A 27,722-nucleotide genomic window follows, 5' to 3' on the forward strand; every position below is an offset into this window, starting at 1 on the left:
TGGCTGTGTATTGATGTGGAAAAAGTGACCCACGCATCATTTTGATCAGAGCCTCAAGCCTGAGGCCCGTTTATTGCAATACATACCAACGCATTGGGGGTAGCAGTTAGAAACCACTCCCCTGATCTGGAGTACACTTTGCCCTTTTAAAGCCGAAAACCGCAAACATATTATAAGTTACACGTTATTTATGAGAATAGGAGAGTTAGGGTCTTTTTGCCCTTCTCGGCACCCCTTTCGCAATGTTCTCGGAATAGGGTGCTATTTGAGTGGAGGGCATTTTGGTGGTTTCTGATACTAGCATTGTTTTGCTTCATTTGGGGTGCCTATTATGCAAGTGTTCCAGTCAGGGTGCAGTTTACAGAAAGGGAGTTTATGCACTCGGAGAAAGGGGGGTTTAGGGGCACTTAAACGAGAGGCATGATTGGTTGTTTTCTTAACTATAACCTTACTTATTCCTTCACACAAGCGGTTATTATATTTCGCCAGCCGTAAACACAAACGCGATTATTATTGCTGCTGGGGCTTTTTATCCTTCCCTTTCCCCGGCCCCCTCCCTCCTCTGGTCATAACCCTTGACTGTCACTGACAGGGAGCACAACACTTAGCTTGGATCGGGCTTGTGGCCTGCAGGGTGGGCCTATGTCGATCTAAGGCTTAAACTAATCGGGCTGGCTAGATTTTCCCCCTCAGTATGTTCCTAGTAGACATGGGCACAGCTGAATACCTCATAAGAAGAGTGCCCTGAACCTTTGAGCCCCTGGGGAGCTGGCCCCAGGATTTTACTGCTTTAAAATGGACTGGGGTTAAAATAACAGAACTTTTTGTGTGTGAGACAAAAGTCCCATGAATTCACCTGATCTCACTTGTCTTCTTTCCCCTTAGCAGGGTTTCCAGTTTCTAAACTTGATGTCCTCTCCCAGCTGGAAAAAGGGGAAGAGTTCTTTTCCACAGATCTCCAGGACTCAGAGGAAAGAGAGCTCCTGAGAAGCAGCTATACAGGTGAGTGAGCATTAAACCAACTCAGTGCCTGAAGAAAAGAGCTGGATTCCCAACAAAGACCTTGTGAGCTCTCTGTGTTCACGCTTGTTCCCAGCAGGTGTCATATACTCAGGACAGATGTTGCTGACGGTGTCCTACCCACCCTGACTAACTCCTGGCAGTATCTCCTTCCCCAAACTTCCTTCTCCTAAAGTGTTTGGATAGGAACTGAATGCAGAATTGATCCCTTCCTCTCTCCCCTTTAAGAAAGAGTTTGGGGAAATTCAATCCCTGATTTTTTCCATTGCCAGCTGTTCTTTTGGTTTTTCCATTCCTGTTTCTGAGATTTTTCTTTCTCTGTCTTGCAGGTGAGGGGATGGTGAGACAGACCATGGAGCAGAATCCTCAGCAGGAAGATGATGAAGTGGAACCACAAGGGTCTTTATTGCAAAGATGCAAAGTTAGTGTGTCCAGGACTTGTGAGCAGGGAAAAGCCTGTGAGAGTCAGCACAGGCCAGAGAAGCAGCAGGGAAACCAGCCAATGCAGAAAGTTGGTAAATCTGTTAATTATCAGGGAACTCACAAAGGCCACAAGGAAACCCCGGCCCAGCAGAGAATCCCCATGGGAGAGAGAAATAACACATGTGTTGAATGTGGGAAAAAGTTCAGTAGGTGCTCAAACCTTATTAAACATCAGAGAATCCACACAGGGGAGAAACCCTATGAATGCTGTGAGTGCGGGAAAACTTTCTCTCGGAGCTCAGCCCTTATTTACCATCGGAGAATCCACACAGGGGAGAAACCCTATGAATGCTGTGAGTGTGGGAAAACCTTCCCGCAGAGCTCAGCCCTTATTAGCCATCAGAGGATCCACACTGGGGACAAACCATATGAATGTTGTGAGTGCAGGAAAACCTTCCTTCGGCGCTCAGCCCTTATTAGACATCAGAGGATCCACACAGGTGAGAAACCCTATGAATGCTGTGAGTGCGGGAAAACCTTCACTGAGCGTGCAAGCCTTATTAAACATCAGAGGATCCACACAGGGGAGAAACCCTATGAATGTTGTGAGTGCAGGAAAACTTTCTCTCGGAGCTCAGCCCTTATTAAACATCAGAGAATCCATACAGGGGAGAAACCCTCTGAATGCTTTGACTGTGGGAAAAGCTTCACTACCAGGTCAAACCTTGTTACACATCAAATGATCCACACAGGGGAGAAACCCTATGAATGCTGTGAGTGTGGGAAAACCTTCGCTCGGAGCTCAGCCTTTATTAACCATCAGAGGATCCATACAGGGGAGAAACCCTATGAATGCTGTGACTGTGGAAAGAAATTCACTGAGCGTTCAACCCTTATTACCCATCAGAGGATCCATACAGGGGAAAGGCCCTATGAATGCAGAGAGTGTGGGAAAACCTTCACACAGCGCTCAGCCCTTATTAGCCATCAGAGGATCCACACAGGTGAGCAACCCTATGAATGCTGTGAGTGTGGGAAAACCTTTGCTCGGCGCTCACACCTTATTAGACATCAGAGGATCCATGCAGGTGAGAGATCCTATGAATGCTCCAAGTGTGGGAAATTCTTCCATCAAAGCTCAGCCTTTGTTTATCATCAGAGAAGCTGCAATGGAGATAAAAACCATAAAAGCCTTGTCTAGAGCTGAGGAAAGATTTTGTTTTCCTTTTGCTAATTCCCACATAGTGAGCTTAAAAGAAGCTTTGTGTCCCCATGGTCTTTCAGTTCCCCCAGCTGAGTTATGTGCTTTTCCCTTTTGTAGCTCACCCTCCCTTGGGGGGAATCCCCCCGTCTTTTTCAGCAACTCCTTTGTCCTATGTCATGGAAGTGTGTCCCTCCAACTGGAATTTCAGTCAATCCCAGGTGGGGGAACCAGGAGTGACCTCAAATAGGTACATGGAGGTTAAACCTACATGGGCCTTGACTCCACTAGGATTTTCCATGGAGTTAGCTAGCTTCAATTACCTATCCTAATCTAAAAATATATATGGTGTCCAGAATAATTTAGCAAATTTCCTCAACACCTGGCATAACCTTCATCGCTTTTCCTAATCTAAACATGTTTGGAGTATCACATTTATACTTTCCCTCCCACTGCAAAGCAATTGTTAGACACCAGGTTCCCCCACTAGGGACAGATTGTCTCATTCCCATTTGTTCTCACATTACACTGGGTTGTGCTGAAAGTTTTTCTACCATTTTTCCATATTGGATATATTTAAATATAACAGAAGGAGCAGGATGAGAGATGGGGGGGGGGGGGGGGGGAAATTTTCAACCTCTGTGACACCTGAAGAAGAAGTGGTGAGTTGGAGGGATTCTCACATTCCGAATTACCCCAGCAATGTTTCCTCTGTTTGAGCCAGATAGAATTTATCTTCTCCACTTACTACACCTCCACCTGTCATTGTGTCTTATGATTCAGTGTTCTCAACCCTCTGCTTGGGAATCACATTTTATTTTCTTTGATCATAAAACAGTATTTTTGAAACTGAGATGACAGTGTCACAGACCTGCAAGGGGAATTTGAATGGATCTCAAACACAGCTTGATCACTGGGAGTTCAAATCCCAGTTTGGGAAAGCTTCTTCTAGGATTTTTCCTACTGAGATGAGATTGTTTGCAGATGAAGAGGTTGAACTTGTTTTGTTTAGTTTTCCATTATGATGATGCTAGAACTTTTGAAAATAATAAAACTAGGACTGTAAAGCGATGAAAAACATTAATTGCACAATTAAAAAAATTAATCATGATTAATTGCACAATTAGTCGCACTGTTAAAGAATAATAGAATAAAAATAAATTAATTGTGATTAATTGCACTGTTAAGCAATAGCATACCAATTGAAATGTATTAAATATTTTTGGATGTTTTTCTCCATTTTCAAATATACTGATTTCAATTACCACACAGAATACAAAGTGTACAGTGCTCACTTTATATTATTTTTATTACAAATATTTGCACAGTAAAATACAAAAAATAGTATTTTTCAATTCACCTAATTCATGATAAAGAGATTGTACTACATTATTTGTAAGTTGAACTTGCAAATGTAAAATTATATACAAAAAAATAATTGCCCTCAAAAATAAAATATAAAACTTTAGAGCCAACAAGTCTACTCAGTCGTACTTGTTCAGTTTGTTTGTTTACATTTGCAGGAGGTAATGCTGCCTGAATTGAAAAATACAATTTCTTTATAATGTTTGCAGTGCAAATATTTGTAATAAAAATAATATAAAGTGAGCACTGTATACTTTGTATTTTATTTTTGCTTTTCCCCTGCCTCCTTCGATGAGGACATGGAGAAACTTCAAGTTCAGTTCAGTCAACAGGAGATAATACCAAGCTATTGGACGTGTTACCAACTGTTTTTCTCCCATCTGAAATGATGAACAACAGCACACCCCAAATTGTGAAACTAACTGAAGTAACTGAATACAATCACAGTGTTGTTCAATTATTTAAGGTCAATGTTGTCTCAGATGATCTGGGGAGAGAATTCCACAGTAAGTGACTAGGAACTGGGCAAAAGGCCCATGTATTTGTTTCCCAAGGCAGTTGTGACCCAGGCTCTTGTGACAGACTATACCCCTGTGTTCACACCCTACACATTAATGCAGTAATTTTTGTACAAGGCATGTCTTCTCGGATACCATTTAAAATTCATCATTTGCTAATCAACAATATCATGGCAAAAGACACATATCAGTGTTATATGTGAAGTAATAAAAACAAGCTGAAATCATGCCTACTAGAATGCTACCCAGATAAATCTGGGGAGTGGTCAAAAACAGTTCCTCAGAGACAAAGGGCAGTTGATGCCTCAGCCAGGTGTAAAGAAGGCTGATGGACCATTACCGGCTAAGTGCCCATTCTTTGGCAGGAAAGGTGGCAGGGACCAAAAAAAGAAGGGGAAGATACCCCCCCATCACCCCTTGCTCCTCCTACCCATTGTATTCTCTGCATCTGCGATGACAAAATAGCACCACCATTGAGCTTTGATGGAGGGGTCCTGACGGAAAGAGTTTGGTCAGTAAGACTACTGACGCATCTGCTGAGAAAAATCTGCTTTGAAACAGATAATTTCTTAGCAATATGTTAGCATTTTATCTTTATTTTTCTTGAAACCATTTATGACTTTTATGCCTCATTTCCTGTACTCATAAAAATCCCTCTTTGTAGTTATTAAACTTTTCTGTTTTATATAAGCCAGTGTATTTAAACTGAAGTTTCTGAGTCGCTATTTGAAATAATAAACTGACAGATTATTCTCTTAAAGGTTTATTGGTCTTCAAATATTGTGTGCTGTCCAGGAGAGGGCTGGGCAGTACAGGACATACATTTCTGGGGGAAATCTGGGACTGGGAGTGTGTTGGGGGGTCACCGTGCAGTATAACCAAGGCTGGGGAGAGGCAGAGTGTAACCCAAGTGTGGCTGGCAGGCTGCAGTTGCACACAGGCACTGAGGGTGAGTCTTTCATGCTGGAAGGCTATTTGTGAGTGGCCTAGGTGGGATCTATTTCATCAAGGCATTGAAAGGCACCCAGGGTTTGGGGGCAGGGGTGACACAGCTGCTCATTAGTCTGGATGGTATCCTGGTATGTCACAGCTTTACAGAAGTTTACGTTTGAAATCATCTCCTACCTAATCCAATAATTTGGGGAAAGCTGTCCCTACTCATGGAGATGTGGAGAAAATAGAACTGTGTTTTTTTTTTTGTTGAACTCACCCCTCAGTAGGAACTGCAAATGTGTGTAAAATACAATCAGTGTTGAAGGTGAGAGGTGCAGGAAAATAAGTAATGATTTTTGCTTAGAAACTCCACCTCAGATAGTTAAATTAATGGAGATATCCTATCTCCTAGAACTGGAAGGGACCTTGAAAGGTCATCGAGTCCAGCCCGCTGCCTTCACTAGGCAGAACCAAGTGGCCCCCTCAAGGATTGAACTCACAACCCTGGGTTTAGCAGGCCAATGCTCAAACCACTGAGCTATCCCTCCCCCCGTTAACAGAGATTGTGAGCCCGACTTGTGTCTAGTTCCTGACTGACACCTGTGCCACCAGTTTAGAGAAATGCTGTTATTTCTATTCCCTTAGCCCTAGAAGCCCCAGTCACAGACCAGACCCCTGTTGTGCTAGATGATGTACAAACACAGAAAAGGAAGACGGTCCTGGCCATGAGGAGCAGACAGACGCAGGATGGGGAAGGGGTAGAACACACCAGCAGAGTAAACAGTGTGAGGGCAGCCAATGGCATGTGAGTGCCACAGAGTGTTGTTGTTGGGTTTAATCAGGAGGGGCCCAGGTGAAGGTAAGGGAGAAGGCCACTGATGGGGAAAAGAGAGGGGGATGGGTTGGTGAGAAGAGGGTAAAAAGAATGATGCTCAGGAGAAGAGATTGGGAGATAGAAGGGAAGATGGCTCAAAACAGTCTGTCAGTACATGGCAGAGAAAGTCAAGTCAAACTGTAGAAAAGTCTCAATCTTGGGAGGACCAGAGGTCCCCTGCTTTGGCTGCTTCTGCTCCTCCTGGCTGCAGGGGCACCATTTAGGGGGAGCATGTAGGGGCTCTAGCCCTCCCTGAGTTTCATACCTGAGGTCAGTTCACAGCGCATGCCCTAGCCCCAGATGGAGCTCTTAACTGCAACACAGCTTGAGGGTGATATGTCATGAGTTCGGTGCTGCTCCCAGCTTCCACTTTTGGGGCGGGGAGTTTGTTTATAAACATAAGAACGGCCGTATTGGGTCAGACCAAAGGTCCATCTAGCCCAGTATCCTGTCTTCTGACAGTGGCCAGTGCCAGGGGCCCCAAAGGGAATGAACAGAACAGGTAATCATCAAATGATCCATCCCGTCACCCACTCCCAGCTTCTGGCAAACAGAGGCTAGGGACACCATCCCCTGTCCATCCTGGCTAATAGCCATTGAACTTATGGATTTACCCAGAGGCCCCCTTATATCCCAGTGGTGGGCATACCCTTTGACTGTGTCAGAATGGATTTTGTTGGGCCACTAGAAAAGAGCAAAATGAGAGCAGTTACAGCACCTCCTGCAGGACTTCCCGGACGTCTTGTCAACCCGCCCCGGACTGACTGTCATAAGCCATCACATCGCAACACCCCTGGGACAGAGAGTGACGGATGACCATTGGCCTCTTCCCCGGAAAATGTGGACTGCCGTCTGCCAGGAACTGGAGGAGATGCTCAAGATAGGAGTGGTTGAACAATCATGAAGCGAATGGTGGAGCCCAATCGTCTTGGTCCCAAAACCAGATAGGAACATCTGATTTTGCATCAGTTTCCAAAAGGTCAATGCTATCTTCTGGTTTGATGCATACCTGATGCCACACATCGAAGAACTCCTAGAGCAGGTAGGGAGAGCCAAATATCTGTCGATCCTGGACTTAACGAAAGGGTATTGGCAGATACCCCTGACGCCAAACTCCCGGGCGAATACTGCCCTTCCCACACCATATGACCTCTTCCAGTTCATCACAATGCCATTTGGGCTACAATCGCACCCCACCCCACCCGACCTGACTAAGAGCTCCCAGCCCCAGCAAGTGCGTTGGGCTGACCAAACTGAAGAGGCCTTTCAGACTCTGACTCCCGTGCTAGCTGTTTCTTTAGTCCTCATACTTCCAGCTCCAAACCAAATGCCTCAGAAGGGGGACTGGGGGCCATCCTGTCTCAGGAAGTAGACGGGGAAGAACACCCCATTTTGTATCTGAGCCATAAGTTGTTTCCCAGAGAAACCCATTATTCAATGATTGAGAAAGAGGCTTTGGCCATGAATTGGGCTTTTGATGCCCTACGTTATTATTTACTTTGCAGCACCTTCACATTCATTACTGCTCATGCACCCCTCAGATGGTTACACAGCATGAAGGAGACAAATCCCCAGATAATGCGTTGGTACTTCTCCCTCCAGCCATATGACTTCTGCGTATGTCATCGACTGGGTAAGGCCCACGCCAATGCAGACTTCTTCTCTAGGTTGGGAGGGGAGGAGACGGACTGCTTTTTGGGGTCCATCTTAGGGGGGGGTCTTGTGTGATGGGGCATTGTGATGGGGTTGGGACTCACCACCTCCCGCTGGTCACTCCAGGAATTAGCTGAGTCTATGGGGAGTGCCCTCTGCTGGTGGTATCCCGTCCATCGTCTGTTCTCTGCAGGTGTCCGGACCCGCGTTGCTCCCTGCTCAGCAACATCCGTTTCAGGCCACTGCCCTCCGGCAGTGCCCCCTAGTCCAGTCTTTCTCTGCGCCCCAGCCACAGTGGTCAACCACACCCCAACATCTAATCCTTTGTGTCAGGGGTCTGGTGCAGTATGCTACTGCCATGTCCAATGGCTGGGTGCACGTGCAAGGGGGGGACCCAGGCCCACCCTCAACACTGGGTCCCAACCCAGGGACCCTTTGGTGGCAGCCTTCCTGCCCTCCTCCTCTCCCCTTGTGCGTCTCTCTCCCTGGGCCGCTTTCCCTTCGGCCCCTTTGCACCGGTTAGGCCCTTCCCTCAGGGCCTGCAGCCTGGCAGGTAGCGGGCTGGAGTTCCCTTCGGCTCCCCAGAGCCTGCCTAGCACTGCGCTGTCCCAGGTGCTAGTCTCCTTGCACAGGAGACAGACCTTCACCCTTTGAAGGCCTGGGAGACACTGCTTGCTGTGCTCCTGTGCAGCCTTTATGGAGGGCCTAGCCTAGCCCTGATTGGCCAGCTCTACCCTCGGCCCTGATTGGCTGCCGACCTGCGCAGCTGCTCTGGCCTATTCTAGCCCCCTCTCGCATGAAGGTGAGGCAGCCGCCCCACCACAGGCATACATAACCCCTTCTGGACTAGTCTGGGGTAACCCCACACTATGGACGGAGGAGTTCCTGCCTCTCAGACCATACTAGGCATACTCCAAGCGCTATGCTAGTATAAAAGGGAGCAGCCCGGTTCAGGCTGGGTTGACCACCAGAGAAGGAGGATCTTTGGGCGAGGCTCCAGCTGAGGAGCCGTCTCAGCCCTTTCCTGCTGGAGCCAGAGATCCTGAGATCCGGCCCAAAGATCTGTTGCCATCAGGATCCCAGGGAGTTACCTGCGCTGAGGAGCCCGGAGCCCTTGGTCCCTTCATGGACTGCAGCTTCAGGAAGTTCGGTATCTCCTACCCGTGTGAGGTCAGCGTGATCCAGTGGCATTCCTCGCTGACCCAGTCCATTAGTTAAAAGCCCTGGGTTAGGGCTCGGTGGAGTCAGAGGGGCCCAGCCCCCCCACACACACCTGGGCCGCCACACCCCCTCCGGTGTTGGCTGCTAGGCCACACTGCCCTGCATCTGGGGGCTGCTAATATGAACTCTGGCCACGAGGCCATGCTGCCCTGCATCTGGGGGCTGCCGCTTTGACCCTGACCCGTGAATCTCATCATGGCTAGACCCAATGCAGTCTGGTAGGCTGAAACTGTGGTATCAGCACGCCCCCTCCCGGAGCTGGAGAGCCTGAGATCCTGTCCAACAAGGGACAGGGCGTACATATACACCGGGACTGGGACAATCTACCCCTCCCAGCAGAAATGATTCATACCTGCTGATAGTGGAGGGGCACAATGTAAAGGGAGGGGAGTGCCCCACGTGTCACCTCTGGGAGGAACCTTCCAGCCTCACATCCTAGGCCAGGGCAGCCAATCCCACCAGCTCCTGGGGGGTTGGGGGCCACAGTAATGGGGATCACATGCTTCTGGGCCGGCCCCAGCCCAAGGAGACTCTCAGCACCACAGTGTCTCCCCAGAGCTCCTGCGCCCTCGTAGACACCTCAGCAGGGGGAGGGGCGCAGGCAATGACCCGAACTTGGGCTGAGCAGAGGGACCCTGCTACCAGTGTCTATGGGGAGCAGAGGGGGCGGGACGGAGCCGCTTCTCACACCAGCTGAGGGTGGCCGCTCCCAGGGGCTGCCTTTGTGTCCCCCTTGGGAGGCGGTGGCCATCACCGCTTCCCACCCAGGTCTGGCTGCTGGGGACGGGTTGAGCGAACCAGAGGACCTCCGCCCCCCCCCCCCCCCCCACACACACACATTTCTGGCTCGGTCGAGCCCTGTCACCTCCACTTAGAACCCTTCAAATGAGACCCCCAATTTCAGCTAGGCCTGACGGGAACACAACCCCAGGGCAAACCAGATGGGTGTGGCACCTAGGCCTGGTGATGACAGTGACAGCAGAGAAATCCACCACCACCCAAGCTCTACTACCCCTCCTTCCGCCAACCCCCCCCCCCCCCCAGCAGGCAGACACATGGCCCCTGGCCCATGCGTACCCCCACTACTCCTGAAAGCCTGAGAAGGGGAGAGGGGAGGTCATTTTGCCTTACGATGCTCTGAGCCCCCCCAGGTTGCAGTGGGAGATGAAATGGGTGCCCACCCAGCTGTTCCTATATGAGAACCAACGGATTAATATAGAGGGAGCTGATAAGGCTCCAATTTGTGCTGCTTGATTTTCACCCACATTCTCTATGGTTCTGGCCCATGTAGCTTATTGAAAGACATGACTCAATATCCCTTTTACACATTTCATTAAAATGCACAAATAAAATGAAGAACACACCTCCTAAACCTAAAGTATTATTAACACTACTCAGCTAGCTCTGGGGTATACAATACCGTGATCACGTTCAGGTCAGATCAGGAAATTCATCAGTTAATAAGGATCCTGCTTTGGAATCAAGTCATCAGTTCAGCCAAATCATCAGAATAATACAACAAAAAATCAACCCTTATAAATCCTAAAGCAGGAACCCAAGGAGGCAGTTGCCCATTTAGTTATTAATCCCAATTAGAGAACTTCACCCAGGCAATGTGATCCACCCTGAGCCGATTCAATATTTCAATACTAACACCAGTTTATTGTTCACATTTAAGCCACAACTCCAGGGCTTCTGCCTTAGATTTCACCAGTATGTGGCTAACCTTCTCCCAGCGGCTTCCACAGATAAAAACCTTAGTACAGATACAGATTCAGACCTTAATACACAGGTATTTAACAGTATATATCCAACAGCTTAGGTTCTTCTAACACTTTCACAGAACAAGGAGCACATAGTCTATCATTTCGTGGGGCAGCATTTTAGGCTTATTTAGATTAGGGAATTATTATTTGTAGCTCCTTCCCTGCGTGGATGTGGCAGGTTTCATACACACATGCACACGCTGAGCCCCACTCTACCACCAAAGTAGAATAGAAAGGCTGGGGCGTCTCCCAGTTAATGAAAACAAGTATGGAAATATAGAAAAAATAACAAGACACTGAAATGGACAACTGACTACCTCTGGACTCACAGAGTAGGAGCTAGAACTGCAGTCAAGGACTCAGGAGATGGGGTCGCAGGCTCAGTACTCCACATTTGCATGCTTTCTCAGGTAGGAGAAGACAGGTCAAGGCTGGCACAGCCTGTTGTTGATGTTAAGACTTCTTTCCCCAGAAGGGATCAGTTCCGGGGTCCTGGCATGTCCGTCTTTCTTAGGTTGCTGGTACAAAAGGGCTTCCACCTTTACTTTGGTCTTTTTGGTTGATTCCAGCTCACCCCACATTACAGTCACTCCCCTGAAGTCTCCGGGCAAATGAGGAGTGAAGGACGCCTTGGTTACAGACAACGTGGCCGGATCCATTTCAAGTGAGGCAGAATTTGGGCTATCGTCAGTTTGGAAGAGTCCCACTTAACCCAGCAGTTTTCTTAAAAGATCGGTTGTTGTGAACCACGTGCAATGTGGAGATTTGAACCCCAAAGATCTCAAAAATGAAAATGCCAGAGACAGTTTGGAGGAGGTTTCCATAGCCTGGCTTGAGGGTTAAAAAGGCTGAGCCATAACAGCTGGTTTCCTCAAAAGAGGAAAAGGGGTCTCAGCTCCCATAAAAATAACAGGTGGCAAAAACAACAACAGAAAAAACCTATTGCATCATGCATCCATTGCCATTCATAAAAAGAACCAGGGACATCTCATGACAGACATTATACATCTTTGCTTTGCAGAGAAGAGGGGAATTGAGTGACCCGTACAGTCTAATTTGGTAAAAGGTTTCACAACTTGTCTCCTTACATAATTTTACTTTAAAGCTTGTCAAAACATATTCCATTTGAAATAGAAACAACTGAAGTCTGGTTCTGTGCTCTCCTATACACTAGTTTTCTCACACATTCCACCACCTCAACCTTGGAGTGATGATGTACTGCAGAATGCCTTAGTCCACAGGGGTATTTTACATCAAATAAACTTTTTAGGGTTAGCCACCACTTCGTATATTACTTGCAAAAAGCAAACCGATGCAAGTCACAGTGTTCCAATATAATTCAGGTTATCACTAAGTTAGGCTTTAACCTGAAATTAACTTCATTGGTAATTTCATTTTCACTGGTTACAAGAACATATTCAAAGATTATAAAATTTTATCATACATGTTAGTTTCCTTTTAATCCCCATTTCCACCAAGTGAGCACTCTGTAAATGTGATCTACACCAGCACAGGAGCTTTCCACATCTGTGAGTTCATTTATCTCTGGGGCTTTGGACATAAGTGTTAGTGGAAGGGGTCTCATGCTATGTGGGAAGGTTTGCATCCTGAGAAAAAGGACCTCAACTCTATATTCACACCTTCCACTCTTTCAAAGAAGCAGAAAGTTGAGGCAAAGTGGCACAACTGCATAAGACACAAGAGCAAAACTACGAGACAAAAGCCTAAAATCAGGACTCAACGTCTGTATATCCAGCAGTCTGAAATTGGAACCTGACATATGCATTCCCTCATCAGTTCCCACCATTTCAACAGCATGAAACGCCTTGTTGCCCAATCAGGCTGGCGACGGAATGTCCTCTGAAGGCATCAACTATTTCTCACTTTGCCTCATGGAACTTTGGATCCAAATAGTGAAGGACCTTCCAATTGAGCCATGGCATCCTTTGGGAGTGTAATCTGAGACACTGAACTAGGGAGCAGTGTTAAAAAACAAACAGTTTTACCTGGACTGTAGTTCACCACAACTTCCTTCTTTGGGGCAAAAATCAACTACTGGGTGCCTTCTATATCAAACTGAGTTCTTGCCAAATCCTTGGCCATGGTCAGGGTACATTTACACTTCTCTGGAATTGAATCCTTTACAAAACCACCCAAAATGTGAGCAGTGTTAGTGAGGAATGGCTTCCCCAAACACACCCAATTTGTTTATTTGAACTGGTGGCACAGGTCTAAGTTAGGGACTAGAAACACTCCTGCATCAGAATCCCTGTAAGTCACCAAAGGAGCAGAGTATATTAAAAATAGATATTCTGCAGCTATATCACATTCAACACGGAGTTCATTGTAGTGCACATTTGCAGCATCTCTCATGGGCAAGTTCACCAGAAATGAACTTCTATTTTTTCCAAATCAACACAGACAGAGACAGCGTTTCCCAAATCATAGGACACACGCACCCAGTTACTTCAGTTAGTTGCACAATTTGGGGTGTGCTGTTGTTCACCATTTCAGAGTGGAGCCCTAAACCCACTACTGTTGCCTTGGCAGCATGCCCAACGGTTTGGAGCATCCTCTCCTGATGTGAACTGCACTTGAGTTTTTTTTCATGTCATCATGCAGCAGTGGGGGAAAGACACAACTAAAATAAGGAAGGACTCTTTTAGCAAACAGTCATTTGTCCCAAAGTCCTTGATAAATCCGAGCTACATCCCAGAGAACTAATATTCAATAATGTGACGAAATGGCTTTCAGAAGAGAGAGAAAAATCCACAACACAGAGCAGTATAAGTCACTTTCTCTTTCATACAAAATGAAATTCCAGAGCGGATTACCTCTGATTACTCAAAAATAATCAGGAGAGCAGATTCCCCCATCATTTTCTCCTCTGATCCATTCAAACCTGCTTCATTCAACAGCACTTCATTATTATGGAGTCGTGTTATTTACAAAAATAATTAGCAACATCGTAATGGAGGAAAACTGCCACCCTTCTCATCTGCTGACAATCCCAGATCAGCAGGAAAATGTCCAGAAGTGGCTTTGCCAATAGATGGAAACAGGGATAAAAGCACAGAATGAGCACTCTGTTTCTCGGATCCACTGGAATCCCCCATCCAGGTCTGTGACACTTGCATCTCTAGCCCTAATGAGTCGGATTTAGGATCAAATTGCAGAGACTCTCTGGGAGGTGGGGGGTAGAATAAAGGGAGGATAAACTCCATTGTGGCTCACACAGACACCAGCGCTGCTGGAGGGAACAGGCCTAGTGACTGTCATGGAGAAGGAGGGACTCAGCCCATTTCCTTCCTTTGTCACAAAGGCCGAAACAATACATTTGTCCCACTGCTGCGCCTCCCTCTTTGTTATATTTAAATATATTTTAAATATGAAAAATAGTGAAAAAACAAACAACCTGCTGTCCAGCACAACCTGGACCAGCGTGAGAACAACTGGGAATGAGACAATCTGTTGCCAAAGGGGGAACTTGGTGACTAACAGTTGCTCTGCTAGTAGGGTGACAGTTTGAATGTGAGCCTCAGGGCTTGTTTAGACTATGAATATTGGTGTCGATTAGGACAGGTCAAAGGGGAAGGTGCTAGCTAACCCCAACCATTGTACCTGGGCTATATCAACACTGCAAAGCTATCTGTGTGTTTACATGCGGATAGCTACCTCGAGCAGGCCAACTCCATGGAAAATCCTAGAGGTGACAAAGCCAAGGTCGATTTTTGCTCAGTGTAGCTACTTGAGGTCACCCCTATTTCCCCCAGCAAGGGCTGATGGACATTACTGGCAGGAGGGACACACTCCCATGACTCACAGGAGAAAAGAATTAGTAGAAAGGACCAAGGGATTCACCCCTGAGAAGAGTGACCTGCAAAAGGAAAAGCGGGCAACTCACCTGAGGAAGCTGTGACAACATGGTGATGCAAATGGTGCAAACAGCCCTAAAAGGTCACTATGTAAGAATTAGCAAATGTCTTTTTAAAAAGGTATTTTTTCTGCCCTACACAAAGTTTTTATGCTGTGTATCTCCCTTGTGAAGACTCTGATGTCTATTAAGGTGTGAGCTTCGGATGAAACTTTTCCCGCACTCACAGCATTCATAGGGTCGCTCTCCTGTGTGGATTTTCTGATGATTAATAAGCACTGAGCTCCAAGTGAACCGTTTCCCGCACTCACAGCATTCATAGGGGCGCTCTCCCGTGTGGATCCTTTGATGTTTACTAAGGTCTGATTTGACAGTGAAGCGTTTCCCACACTCACAGCATTCATATGGTCTCTCTCCTGTGTGGATCCTCTGATGCCTAATAAGGGATGAGCTCCGAGTGAAGCTTTTCCTGCATTCACAGCATTCATAGGGTGTCACTCTTGTGTGGCTTGTCTGATGTTTAATAAGTTTTGAAATCTTACTGAACTGTTTCCCGCACTCACAGCATTCATACAGGTGCTCTCCTGTGTGGATCCTCTGATGATTAATAAGGCCTGAGCTCTGAAGGAACGTTTTCCCGCACTCACAGCATTTATAAGGTCGCTCTCCTGTATGGATTCTCTGATGATTAATAAGCGCTGAGCTCCAAGTGAACTTTTTCCCGCACTCACAGCATTCATAGGGGCGCTCTCCTGTGTGGATCCTCTGATGCTTATTAAGATCTGATCTAGCAGTGAAGCTTTTTCCACACTCACAGCATTCGTATGGTCTCTCCCCCATATGGATCCTCTGATGTCTAATAAGGGTTGAGCGCTTAGTGAAGCTTTTCCTGCACTCACAGCATTCATAGGGTGTCACTCTTGTATGGCTTGTCTGATGTTTAATAAGTTTTGAAATCTTACTGAATTGTTTCCCGCACTCACAGCATTCATACTGGCGCTCTCCTGTGTGGATCCTCTGATGTTTATTAAGATCCGATTTGACAGTGAAGCTTTTCCCGCACTCACAGCATTCGTATGGTCTCTCTCCCATATGGATCCTCTGATGTCTAATAAGGGATGAGCACTGAGTGAAGCTTTTCCTGCACTCATAACACTGATAGGATCTTTCTCTTGTATGACTTGTCTGATGTTTAATAAGGTCTGATTTCTCACTGAACTGTTTCCCACACTCACAGCATTTGTAGTGGTTCTTTCCCATGTGGATCATCTGATGTCTAATGAGGGTGGAGTTCAGAGTGAAGGTTTTCCCACACTCAGTGCATGTGTTTTTTCTCTCTCCTGTAGGTTTTATCTGCTGGGCTGTGATTTGCTTGAGGTCCTTGTGAGTTCCTTGACAATAAATGGATTTACCCTCTTCCTCTCTGGGCTGGTTTCTCTGCTCTCTCTCTGGCCTGTACTCCCTCTCACAGGCTTTTCCCTGCACACGATGCCTGGACACATTCCCTTTGGATCTTTGTGATAATCCCCCATGTGGTTCCACTTGCTCACCATCTACCTGCTGAGGATTCTGCTCCTCATTCTCATTCACCATCCCAGTACCTGCTCGGATAGAGAGAGAAACCTCAGAAACAGGGATGGAAAAGGGGAAAACAAACCAAAATTAGAGTTGGAGAGAGAGAAAAAAATAACTAGTAGCTGAATTCTCCAAAACTCTTCTCCATAGGGGAGAGAGGAGGGAACCAATTCTACCTCCACCTCCCATCAGGGAGGGAACGACTGCCAGGTGTCAATCAGGAGCCATAGGAAGCCATTTGTGACAGCTGCCCTGAGGATAAAATACCTCCTGGGGATAATCCCAAATTCCAAGAGCTCACAGGGTCTCTTTAGGGAGTCCCAGCTGTTTCTTTCAGGCACTGAGTGTTCTGGAATTGATTTAATGATTCCTCACCTATGCAGACACCTCTCAGGATCCCTCTTTCCACAGAGCCCTGGAGATCCAGGACCCATGGCTCCTCCCCTTGTTCCAGCTGGGAGACCACATCGGGTTTGGAAACTGGAAACCCTGCTCAGGGGAAAGAAAACAAGTGAGATCGGGGAATTCATGAGACATTCGTCACAAAGAAGATTCTATTACTTTAACTCCAGCCCATTTTAACCAGTAAAATCCTGGGGGCAGCTCCCTAGGTGATCAAACGTGCATGAGTAAGGCTAAGATTTTGTCAGGGATATTTTTAATAAAAGTCACAGACAGGTCACAGGAAATAAAGAAAAATTCACAGACGTCATGACCTGTCCGTGACTTTTACTAAAAATATCCCTGACAAAATGGGGATCTGCAGGTCCCCACATCGCCTGTGACGGCTGAGCAGCTGCTGGCTGGCTGGGAGCTCTGGGGCTCCATTGGGTGTCAGAGTTCCAGGTCCCCCCGCCCCCTGTAGCTGGATGCTGCAGGCCTCCTGCTGCCTGCAGCAGCTGGGAGCTTCACTGCCTGCAGTGGCTTGGAGCTCTGGGGGGCCCCTGCCACCCACGACAGTGTGGAGTTGCTGGGTTCCCCCACCACCTGCAACGGCCAGGAGCCGCAGGATACCCCCACCGCCTGCAGCTCCGGGGGCCCTGCTGCCCGCAGCAGCTGGGAGCTTGGGGCTTTCTTCAGCAGCCTGGAATTGCGGGGTTCCCTCCGCCGCCCATGGTGGCCAGAAGCTCGGGGCTTCCCATGGGTGGGGGTACTCCACAGCTCCCGACCTCCGCAGGCTGAAGTCACAGAGGTCTCTGGAAATCATGGATTCCCTGACTTCCGCAGCCTCTGTGACTAAATCGTAGCCTTACTTATGAGGGATTTAACTAGCCCCATCTCTGCTGGGAATAGGGTTGCCAATTTTGGTTGGATGTATTCCTGGAGATTTCATCACATGACTTAATCTTTAATTCCTGGAGACTCCAGGCCAGTCCTGGAGAGTTGGCACCCCTAGCAGGGAAGACACAGCCAGACACTGCTCATCAAAGGGGCTCCTAAAACACAGAGACACAAACTCCATGTCCCAGAAAATTAAGACACCAGCCATAAAATAAGTCACCTTGGATCGGCTTCTATTTCACAGAGAGAAACCCGGGACCATTGAGCATGGGCTGGTGGGATTCAGCGCAGTAAGGAATAGGAGGGACTGGGGTGTCACTGAATGTCGTAGCTCAGGGCTTGTCTACCCTTCAAACACTGTAGCTGCACTGCCGTAGTGCTTCAGTGTAGCACTCCCTACAGCAACGGGAAGGGTTCTCCCGTCGGCATCGGTCATCCACCTCCCCGAGAGGCAGGAGCTAGCTCAATGGAAGCATTATTTTCTATTTAAAGACCAACTATTCTAACTACTCTCAAATTCACACGTTTATTCGGATTGGACAAATTTTTCACGGCCATTCAGGGAAGAGCTAATTGTCCAAATAAGGGGTTATTTGATCAAGAGGTTCCTAAAATACAGCCCCCCCACACACATCCTACACAGCTTTTTATAAAATCATCTTGCTCTTGTAATTTTGTCTTGTACGGAGCTGGGGCTGAAACTATGGTTCTCATTGTCCCCCAACTGATCTCAGTAACTTAGCATTTATCTCAGTTAATACATGGCACCTACTGCCTCTTTGGGATACCAGTAGTGAAAAAAGTTAATAACTGTAGAATTTGGAATTTAGAACAGCACAAGCCAAACTGATGAGTCAATGCCATTGAATGCACTAGTGCAGCAAGATGAAATCTCTGTTAACTGCTAGAGGATGTCTAGCAATCTGCTGTCACAGGTTGGCTCAAGGGGATGTGCTGTGGCCACTGAACCTGATTTACACTCATGACTTTGAGACTGAGCCCTGCCTCTACTACCTTTCAGACAATGTGTGTCTTGCATCCTGCAGATATTCTTCTAGGAAGTTTTGCCCTCTCATAACAAAATGTTCGGGTTAAGAGTAATATTTTAAAGTGATCTAAAATCCACATCCACATTTTTTCCCAGTCTGCACTTAAAAGTTTTGCCAGAATAGCTCTGTCGGTAGGAATGTTAAAAATCAACATAGTTATGCCAGCAAAAGCTCTAGGGTAGACACAGTTATAGTGGCAAAGAAAAAAAAAACATTAAAAAAATCAAGGTAATTAAATACCCATAAACTACATTCATTCAAAGTTCAAATTGCCCTGTGCTGATTCACGTCCTTTCAACATGTGCATGGCAGCTAAACGTAAACCTCTGAAAACTATGAAAGGAAGAGTTAAAGTACATGCCACACCTGCAATACAAGCTTAGCTCTGCCCCGCCATAGCCCTGGAATTGGCACTAGCCACTGGGAAAAGTTCAGTAAGGCTCGTGCAAAGGTTTACAAACTACAAAGAGAAGTGGAGAATTCTCCATCTCAGGAAGTTTTCGAGTCAAGACTGGATGCCTTTCTGGAAGACCCTTTAGTCAAACACAAGGTATTCAGCTCAGTACAGCAGTAAATGGATGCAATTCTGTGTCTTGTGTTATAGAAGAGCTCAGACTAAATGACATGATAGTCCTTTCTGGCCATAAAAGTCTATAAATCTACAATAGAGAGAAAGGAGGACTAAAATAACATGTCACTGTTTGTGTTGTGTTCCAAAGATTGGAATACTAGCATTTATCTGCATGCCCTCCAGCTGCGTGCAGTGTCATCTTGAGCTGTAATTTGATGAAGGACGGATTAGTTGGAGCAGCTTGGCAGAGCTGTGACTGTGATATGAAGAGAGGTGCATGTGAACCTTGAGGGACCATGTCTGCCCCATTTCCGTGCTGAGTGTTGTAGGTTGTGTCAGTGAAGGTGCATGAGGGTGTGTTCTTGTCCCAGAGATTGTCAGCAGCCTGGTGGCATATGTGCTAGTGGTCTCCAGGGTTCAGTCAGGGCAAAGTGAAGGCAATGACTCAAAAGGAATCCTCAGGGAGAGGGTAAAGGGGTGCTATCACTTTGCACGTCTGAGATGGTTTGTGTGGAGTGGGATCAGGGTTTGACTGCCAGCCAAGTGTCAGAAACTTCTGTTCCCTACATGGAACCTAAATCCAAGTTTTGCATTAGCAAAAAGATGATGTTAGACTTTATGCTATACTGCTCCTGTGCTCTGTTTCCGAAGTGTTCTGTAGCAGTGGAGGGCAGAGTGCTGGTACGTGTCATTGCCATGTTGGGGTGTTGCTGAAACAGGGCAGAGTTGAGGTTGCATTGTGGGGGTGACATGAACCTTAACTCTGCATTTCCCCTTCTAAGAACCGAGGGGACAGGAATCCTTTACCCAGCAATGTCACATTCTCATAGTTCTCCTGCATGACGTCTCTGTAGAGGGCTCTCTGAGCGGGGTCCAGCAGAGCCCCCTCTTCCTTGGTGAAATACACAGCCACCTCCTCGAAGGTCACCGGCCCCTGAAAGAGCAAGAGCCCCGCACTCAGTACCTGCTGCCCCAGTCAGAACACCACTATTCATGGGGGGAAAGGAGCCAATCAAATGGAAGCTCTTGGAGGTTCACAGTCAACAGAGTCTCACCCCACACCACATTGAGCATCCAGGAAACACCAGGATGAGGAAACAAACAGGAAGCCCCTTGTCTCTCCCAGTCCCAGCAGATCCATCACACATCTACTAGCCAGAGACTGATACAGGAGATAGAGCCCCTCACAGGGTCCAGGGAGAGCTCCCTGGTAGGAAGCCCAACACCCTCCTCATTGTGAGGAGCTGGATATGATGGGAGGCGCATCTCCCCTAAGCCACACTGGTGGGTGCCCCCTTCATATTTCAAATCCACCATTGGTTAGTCAGATCAGGCTCCAGCACTGGGAATCTGGTCAGCTTTCCTAGCCCCATCTAAGTGGGTTGTTTCCTCTTCCACAAATTAGGGCATTTCCAAATTCCAGTCTCATGGGTCTGTTCCTAGAATCTAAGCCACATATTTAAAAAGTCCCAATAGGTTTGCCTGGCCTCCTCCCTTTCTCCACCCTGTGAACTTCCTGCCCGCTCCAACCTCCTAGTAGACTACGCAAACATTCCCAAACATTCCCCCATCCTGTGATTTGCTGTCCCTCTCCCTCCAGGAGGAATCCACCAGCAAACCGTCCAATAATCCCTACCTGAACCGGCTCCATTTCAGCCATTTCTCTTCCCTGTCCCATGGGAGGATGGGATGAGCTGGAGCGAAACATGGACGTCATTCTGCAGCCTGGCAGGGTGAGAAGGGCAATTGCAGATGTTTCAAAACTGGCGTAAGTTAATTTCACATCATGATTTCTGCTCCCTCCCCTGCCGGGCTTTTTCTCTGCAAACAGATATCCTAGATTCTGCCATGCCGGGAAAATGCTCGGTCACTTTATTATAGGGTAGACCTGGCCCCTCCCACCAGGGCTAAGCCCACAGACTTTCAAGGGGTTACGGGAGGACCGCTGATCACTCTCCTGTCAACTCCTGTACTCCACCTGATTGAGGAGAGTAAGGGGAGTCGATAGGAGAGCGTCTCCCATTGACGTCGCGTAGTGTGGATCCCACGGTAAGTAGATCTAAGCTACGTCAATTTGAGTTACACTACTCACGTAATTCAAATTGCATAGCTTAGATTGACTTTTCCCTTTAGTGTAGACAAGGCCATAGTCTCCCAGTAACAAAGTCTCTGAACAAAATGCTAGAAAAGTGCCGCTTCCATGCCCTGTTGCTGGCAGTGAACAGCCAGCCCCACCCCACTCTAGAGGCAGCTGTGTCTGAGGGCTCCCCCAAACAGCATCCACTAACCCCTGACCCCTTTTGGGGAATAACTCAGGAGTCAGGACAACAATTTCCCACCTAAACAAGGACAAATGGCCGCAGATAAAATGGGTGGGAAAAGCCTCCAAATCTGAGGAGAATTTAAATGGCCATTTGAGAATTATGGAGAAAAAATACAATAAAATGAGAGAATAGAGAGTGAATAATTGTACAGGAAAGGGGGAAATCTCCATGGATTTTTTATCCATATGTGATAATGAGAGAGAAAAGGGGAAAAACTAGAAGGAATTTTTAATCACTATTTCAGAGGGAAGTGGCACAACCAGGGAAAGGATGCCATTCACTCCCCGTTACCCCCACGCGACACACACACACACCTACACCTCTGCCCTTGGAATTTCCTGACTGCACAAAGACAGTTCAATCTACCACATTTCACACGGTCTTTCCCCTCCCTACAACTCTGGCTTTCCCCCATCTCTTCCCTTCCTGACACCTCCAGCCCACAAAGGGGAATCACTTCTCTTTCCCCATCGGAATCCCAGTTGTGACCGGGGCGGATCCTGGCTGCAGCTGAGAGGAGCAGCTCCGCTATTGTTCAGGCAGCTCCCACGCTTCTGGCAGGCACCGTAACAACTAGGGAGCAGATTCCCAGGGGCGGTAACATCTGAGAATCCCTTGGGCAGAGAGTCACTTTCCTTCCCGTCCCCAGCACTTTCCCCCGGGGTCTCTCTCAGTCACCTGCAGTCTCTGGCTCGGAGCTGATGTTGGCAGAGTCCGGGGCTGCACTGGGGGCTAGTCCCACCCTGGGTTGGGCACGAAACGAGCTTTAATGAAGGTCTCTCCCCAGCACAGACCCTGCTGGGGAAGCAGCAGCTGCTCGTCCAGGGTTTCCAGATCACAACGGACTGAGGAAGCAGCGTCTTGTGTTTTACGGAGCACCCGCCCCCACGTGCTGCCTGGTGTCTGATCTCGGTGCTTTGTTCTCCCCAAGCCCTGCCTCCTTCTTCCCAGGACCCATCGCTCCCAGGGGCCGTAACGGGGGTGAGCGGGGCAGCGGCTCAGGGCACAAAGCCGCGGGGGCGGCGACAAAGGATGGGGCGAGGCGGGATCGAGACCCGTGTCCCCAGCCGGAGCAGGCTCTCTCCGCGGGCGGCGCTAGCGCCGGGGCCGGGGCTGCGGGCGGGCGGGCAGGGCGCTGAGCGCCGCTTGGCTGGCTGCTGCCACAAGGACTAAGCAGGCTGGTCAGTACCACGGGCTGAAGCTGTTCCCGGGGCCTGTAAGGCGGGGGGCAGGGTCTGAGCAAGAGGCGGAAATGGGCGGGCGGGTGAAGCAGCTGGAGGCCAGGGCAGGAGCGAGGCTGAGGGGCACAATCAGGGACGGGGGGGGCTCAGGGTGAACCCAGGGGCGAGGCGCTGCCGGACAGCGGCGGGGGGGTCACAGTTACCCCGAGGGGCGGAGCCACCCTCCGGGTTTGTAAAGACGGGGGGGGGGGGCGAGGGGCTTTTCTATTCCCCGCTCACGGGAACGTCTCCGCACAGGTTTCCCCGGGGGGGGGAACGTTCCTGGGGGCGCACCAGGGTCAGGCCCAGAGACCCCGGAGCTGAGGTTCCCACGCCCCGCGCTGGCCCCGGCGTCTCTCCGCCAATCAGGGAGCGGGGCGTTCTGACGCGAACCTCCCTCCGCCAATAGAAGGCCGCGCGTGAGAGAGAGACCGGCGCTTCTCAGCGTGCCCGGGGAGGGATGGCGCCGGCGGGCGGGGATATGGGTCACTTCCGCTTTCTGCGGCTGGGCGCGCTAGTTGCCTTGGCAGCCTGTCACGTCACTTCCGCCCTGAGGAGAGTCGAACTACGCTGGGCGGGGCGCCTCTCGCTCGAGCCCAGGTAAGGGAGCCCCCCGGGTTCAGCCCGGCCCCGCCCCCGCCCCGCCCCCAGCCGGCGCCCCACAGACCCCGCCTCCCGGCGCCTTCCCGCTTCTCAGACGAACTCTCGTGTCCCGGGGGCGGGGCCTGGTCCTTGGCGGCCCCGCCCCTTGGCCGGGCGCTGCGCTGCGGGGAGGGGCCTCAGCCCCTGGACCCGCTGCTCCCCGGGTCCGAGCAGCGCCCCCAGGATCGGCCCCGCCCCCCCGGGTCCGACCGCCCCCCCGCGGCCCGTGCCAGGGCTCCTGCCAATCGGGGGCAGGGCGGGCATCGGGCGGGGGTTCACTGATGTAGGGGAACCCAGACCCACCCGCCGTCCCGACTTCCAACCCAGGACCCTAGGCGGCTGGTTCGGCGTCGCTTACCTTGCGTCAGCCTCAAGTCAGCTTCCCTGGGTCGCCCCATTGCGCCCCCTGGCCAGGAGTCCGAGAAAGGATGGAGCAATTATTGACACTTTCTCTAGTCTCCTTTTCAGACTTTGCCCCATTTTCTCTCTAATTCTCCAATGTTAATGTAACAATCTCAGATTTGGGATATTTTCCCACCCATTTAATCTGCAGTAAATTTTCTTTCTTTCATTGTGAAATTGTTGTCCTGAATCATTCCCCAAATGAGAAGGGGCTTAATGGGTGGAGCTTGCAGTGCCGTGAGACACAGCTGCGTCTGGGGTGGGATGGGGTGGCCATTCTCCACCAGCAACACGGCATAGAGGGGCACAGGAGGAAAAAGTCCCTAAAGACTGTCCAGCCCAAGGTTACACAGTCCCGGCTACTGCTACCCACAACTGCAAGTCACCTGCCAGCCCCTGCTGCTGTCCCCTCCAGGGCCGGCTCCAGGCACCAGCGAAGGAAGCAGGTGCTTGGGGCGGCCAATGGAAAGGGGCGGCCTGTCCGGGTCTTCGGCGGAATTCGGTGGCGGGTCCCTCAGTCCCTTTCTTCCTCTTTGAGCAGCCGCAGAAGTGCCGCCAAAGAGGAAGAGAGGGAGCGAAGGGTAAAAGAATGAAGCAGCACGATTCAGCCGCCGCCGAAGTGCTGCCGATCGGCTTTTTTTTTTTTTTCTTTTTTTTTTTTCCGCTTAGCTGCTTGGGGCAGCAAAAAACCTGGAACTGGCCCTGGTCCCCTCCCCACTGCCAGGGAGTTTTCCTGCTCCATACCCCCCTTACTTACCCTCTTAAAGCACCTCCCCAAAGGGCTCCCGGCTGCCCATGTGAATGTGTGTGTGTGTGGGGGGGGAATTATTACTCTGTTTGTTGAAATTCCATATACAATCCCGTAACACTATCCCACTATTCTCACTTAATATAAAATCTCTTCAGATCTGTGTGGTTTTCTGTCATTGTCAAATATTTCTTTTTAGACCTATTTCTTCCCCAATTCTCAGAGGTAGATATAAAATATCCCGTGTGCAGTGCTGTAGTAGCCATGGTGGTCCAAGGACATTAGAGGTTGCCACTTTGATTTGTTTAAAAAATGTACGTGTTGTTCTCTGTCCCATTCCTTATGAATCCTAACATGGTTTAGCTTTTTGGTGGCATCTGTGCACTGGATGGAGTTTTTCATTGAGCTGTCTACAACAACATGCAGCTCCCTTTCTTGAGTTGTGTAGCCTATAATATGTTCTGCCGATGCCACTATGTCTGATGCTTATTCGGTAGAGGTTTCTTCCTTCTTCACACTAATGTTGGGGTGTCCTCCAGTAGCGTAGTGTATTAATGACCTCAGCTTGTTATCATATGCATCAATTTGTTGCCATGGCATTCTTGTGGTCAGACATCTGCAGATGTTCTAGCCAAAAGCTGGTGTTAGCTCATGTTCCTGTGGTTGGCTGGTGTCGTTATGGACCAAATTCCCCCTTGACACTCTTGTTCAGGGGTGGGCAAACTGGGTATGGAAATTCTATGGCGGGCCATGAATGCTCACGAAATTGGGAGTGGGAGGGGGTGTGGGCTCTGGGATGGGGCCAGAAATTAGGAGTTCAGGGTGCAGGAAGGGGCTCCGGGCTGGGGCAAGGGTTGGTGTGCGGGGGGGGGGGGGGGAGTGAGGCCTCTGGGGTGCGGCTGGGGATGAGGGGTTTGGGGTGCAGGAAGGTGCTCTGGGCTGGGACCAAGGGGTTCGGCGGGCAGGAGGAGGATTAGGGCTGGGGCAGGTGGTTGGTGCGCAGAAGGTCAGGGGTGCAGGCTCTGGGCGGCGCTTACCGCAAGCAGTTCCCAGAAGCAGCGGCATGTCCCCTGTCTGGCTTCTACACGTAGGCGCGGCCAGGCGGCTCTGCATGCTGGCCTGTCTGCAGGCACCGCCCCTGCAGACCCATTGGCCGTGATTCCTGGCTAATGGGAGCTGCGGGTGCGGCACTTGGGGTGGGGGCAGCGCACGGAGCCCCCTGACTGCCCCATGTGTAGGAGCTGGAGGAGGGACATGCCGTATTGTCTCTGCTACCCAGAGCCGTGGCACGCGCAGAGCGGGGCAAGACCTGACCCCGCTCTGCAGCTGAAGCGCCAGAGCAGGGTAAGCCCCAGACCCCGTTCCCCGACGGGAGCTCAAGGGCCAGATTAAAATGTCTGACGGGACAGATGCAGCCTGCGGGCTGTAGTTTGCCCACCCCTGCTCGATTTCCAGTTTCTAGATTAACATGTGGGCAAATGAGATCAGGATGCCTGCCTGTGGGGAGGGGATTTCAGTTATCGCTAAATGCCAGGGAAGCCACTCAGTCTCTCTCTTTCTCTCTCTCTGCTCAGGATATTGGAGTTGAGCTTCCTGGGTCAGACACTGCTGCCTCCATTACGATCTGGGAATCAAGACTGAGCAGCTGCTGCTCCCCTGACGGAGTCAAGGCTAGGGAGTGACCTTAAGTAAAGCCTCCTCTGTGCCCAGACAAGGTGAGGACTTTCTCCAGCTGTAATTATCCCATAAGGCAGCCCTAGGCTTTGCCAACACCCAAATCGGAGCCAGAAACTTTAGGTGATTAATAGAGACTTCAGGGAAAATGCTGAGGACGGGCATGAAAATGACTGTGCACAGCTGCTCCCTCATCCCGCATATCTCCTCCCTTAGCAATTACAGGAGCTGATCCAGCCATAGACAGCGAGCACCCAGGAATGGCTGCCCCTCAGCCAGAGGGGGAGAGACAGGGGAAGGATGACGTAAGGAGAAAAGAGGGAGAGACTGAAAGGGGCAGTGGGAGAAATAACTGGGGAGAGATTCCCAGATCTCTGACCTGCCCATACACACTTATTGCAGCATCCCTGGGCAGATTCACTTTCCTGTGACAAGGTGAGCTGCAGGGAGAGGAAAAAACAATTCCCTGTACCGCTAGCTGTTGGAGTGTGCTGCCCTGGGGACAACATCGGGGCGGGGGGGAATCCCCCAGAGTCACTCCTTTTGTTTTGCTCTTGTCTCGCAATTGGTTCTCAGACTTTGTTACTGGGAGAGTTTTAAAATGTCCCTGTGGTTTAGTGCTGGTGGAAGGGGCTGGGTCAGTGCTGTAATAAAGTGACCAAACATTTCCTCAGAATAGAATTATAGAAATGTAGGGCTGGAGTGAATCTTGAGAGGTCATCTAGTCCAGCCCCCTACACTGAGGTGTTTGTCCAACCTGTCCTTATAAACCTCCAATGACGGCGATTCCAGAACCTTCCTTGGTAACTTACAGTACTTAACTAGCCTTTTCCACAACTTTGTCACATGGCTGACTCAGATTCAGTTTGTGATCCACTATAACCTCCAGATCCCTTTCAGTAGTACTGCCCCTAGCCAGTTAGTCCCTGGTTTGTAGTTGTGCATTGGATTTTCCTTGCTTAAAATGTAGTACTTTGCAGTTTTCTTTATTGAATTTTGTCTTGTTCTTTCAGATCAATTCTCTAATTTATAAAGGTCATTTTGAATTCTAATTCTATTGTACGTGCTTTCAACTCCTCCCAGCTTGGTGTCATCTACAAATTTTATAAGCATACTCTCCACTCCATTATCCGTGTTGTTAATGAAAATATTGAATAGTACCAGATCCAGGACTGGCTCCTGTGTGACCCCCATTGGGTAAATCATTCCAGTTTGACAGCAAACCGTTAATACTTTGAGTGCAGCCTTTCAAGAAATTGTGCGCGCATAGTACTTTCATGTACACTACATTTCCCTAAAAAGCAACAGAGGGTCCTGTGGCACCTTTAAGACTAACAGAAGTATTGGGAGCATAAGCTTTCGTGGGTAAGAACCTCACTTCTTCAGAT

At 49.2% G+C, this 27,722-nt stretch overlaps 1 protein-coding gene and 1 pseudogene across 1 annotated transcript; one reads left to right on the forward strand and one right to left on the reverse strand.

Moving 5' to 3' along the window:
• Positions 1-27,722, forward strand: part of LOC135889203 (uncharacterized) — a 407,029-nt pseudogene that overhangs the window by 91,796 nt on the left and 287,511 nt on the right.
• Positions 14,984-20,165, reverse strand: LOC135889468 (zinc finger protein 184-like). Its single transcript, XM_065417336.1, has 4 exons — positions 20,132-20,165; positions 16,799-16,912; positions 15,396-16,449; positions 14,984-15,311 (listed from the first exon to the last, which is right to left on the reverse strand). The coding sequence occupies exons 1-4, from the start codon at positions 20,163-20,165 to the stop codon at positions 14,984-14,986; spliced, it is 1,530 nt and encodes a 509-aa protein (XP_065273408.1).

This window comes from Emys orbicularis, chromosome 15, assembly GCF_028017835.1.
Source record: "Emys orbicularis isolate rEmyOrb1 chromosome 15, rEmyOrb1.hap1, whole genome shotgun sequence".
Taxonomy (NCBI): Eukaryota; Metazoa; Chordata; order Testudines; family Emydidae; genus Emys; species Emys orbicularis.

Excerpts from the sequence above, each read along its gene's own strand:
- LOC135889468 (XM_065417336.1), bottom strand. The coding sequence starts at position 20,165 with ATGCAGGAGAACTATGAGAATGTGACATTGCTGG. Across the intron at positions 16,913-20,131 it reads TGAGAATGTGACATTGCTGG|GGTTTCCAGTTTCCAAACCC; the intron begins GTAAAGGATTCC and ends TCCCCTGAGCAG. Across the intron at positions 16,450-16,798 it reads CCTGAGAGGTGTCTGCATAG|GTACTGGGATGGTGAATGAG; the intron begins GTGAGGAATCAT and ends CTATCCGAGCAG.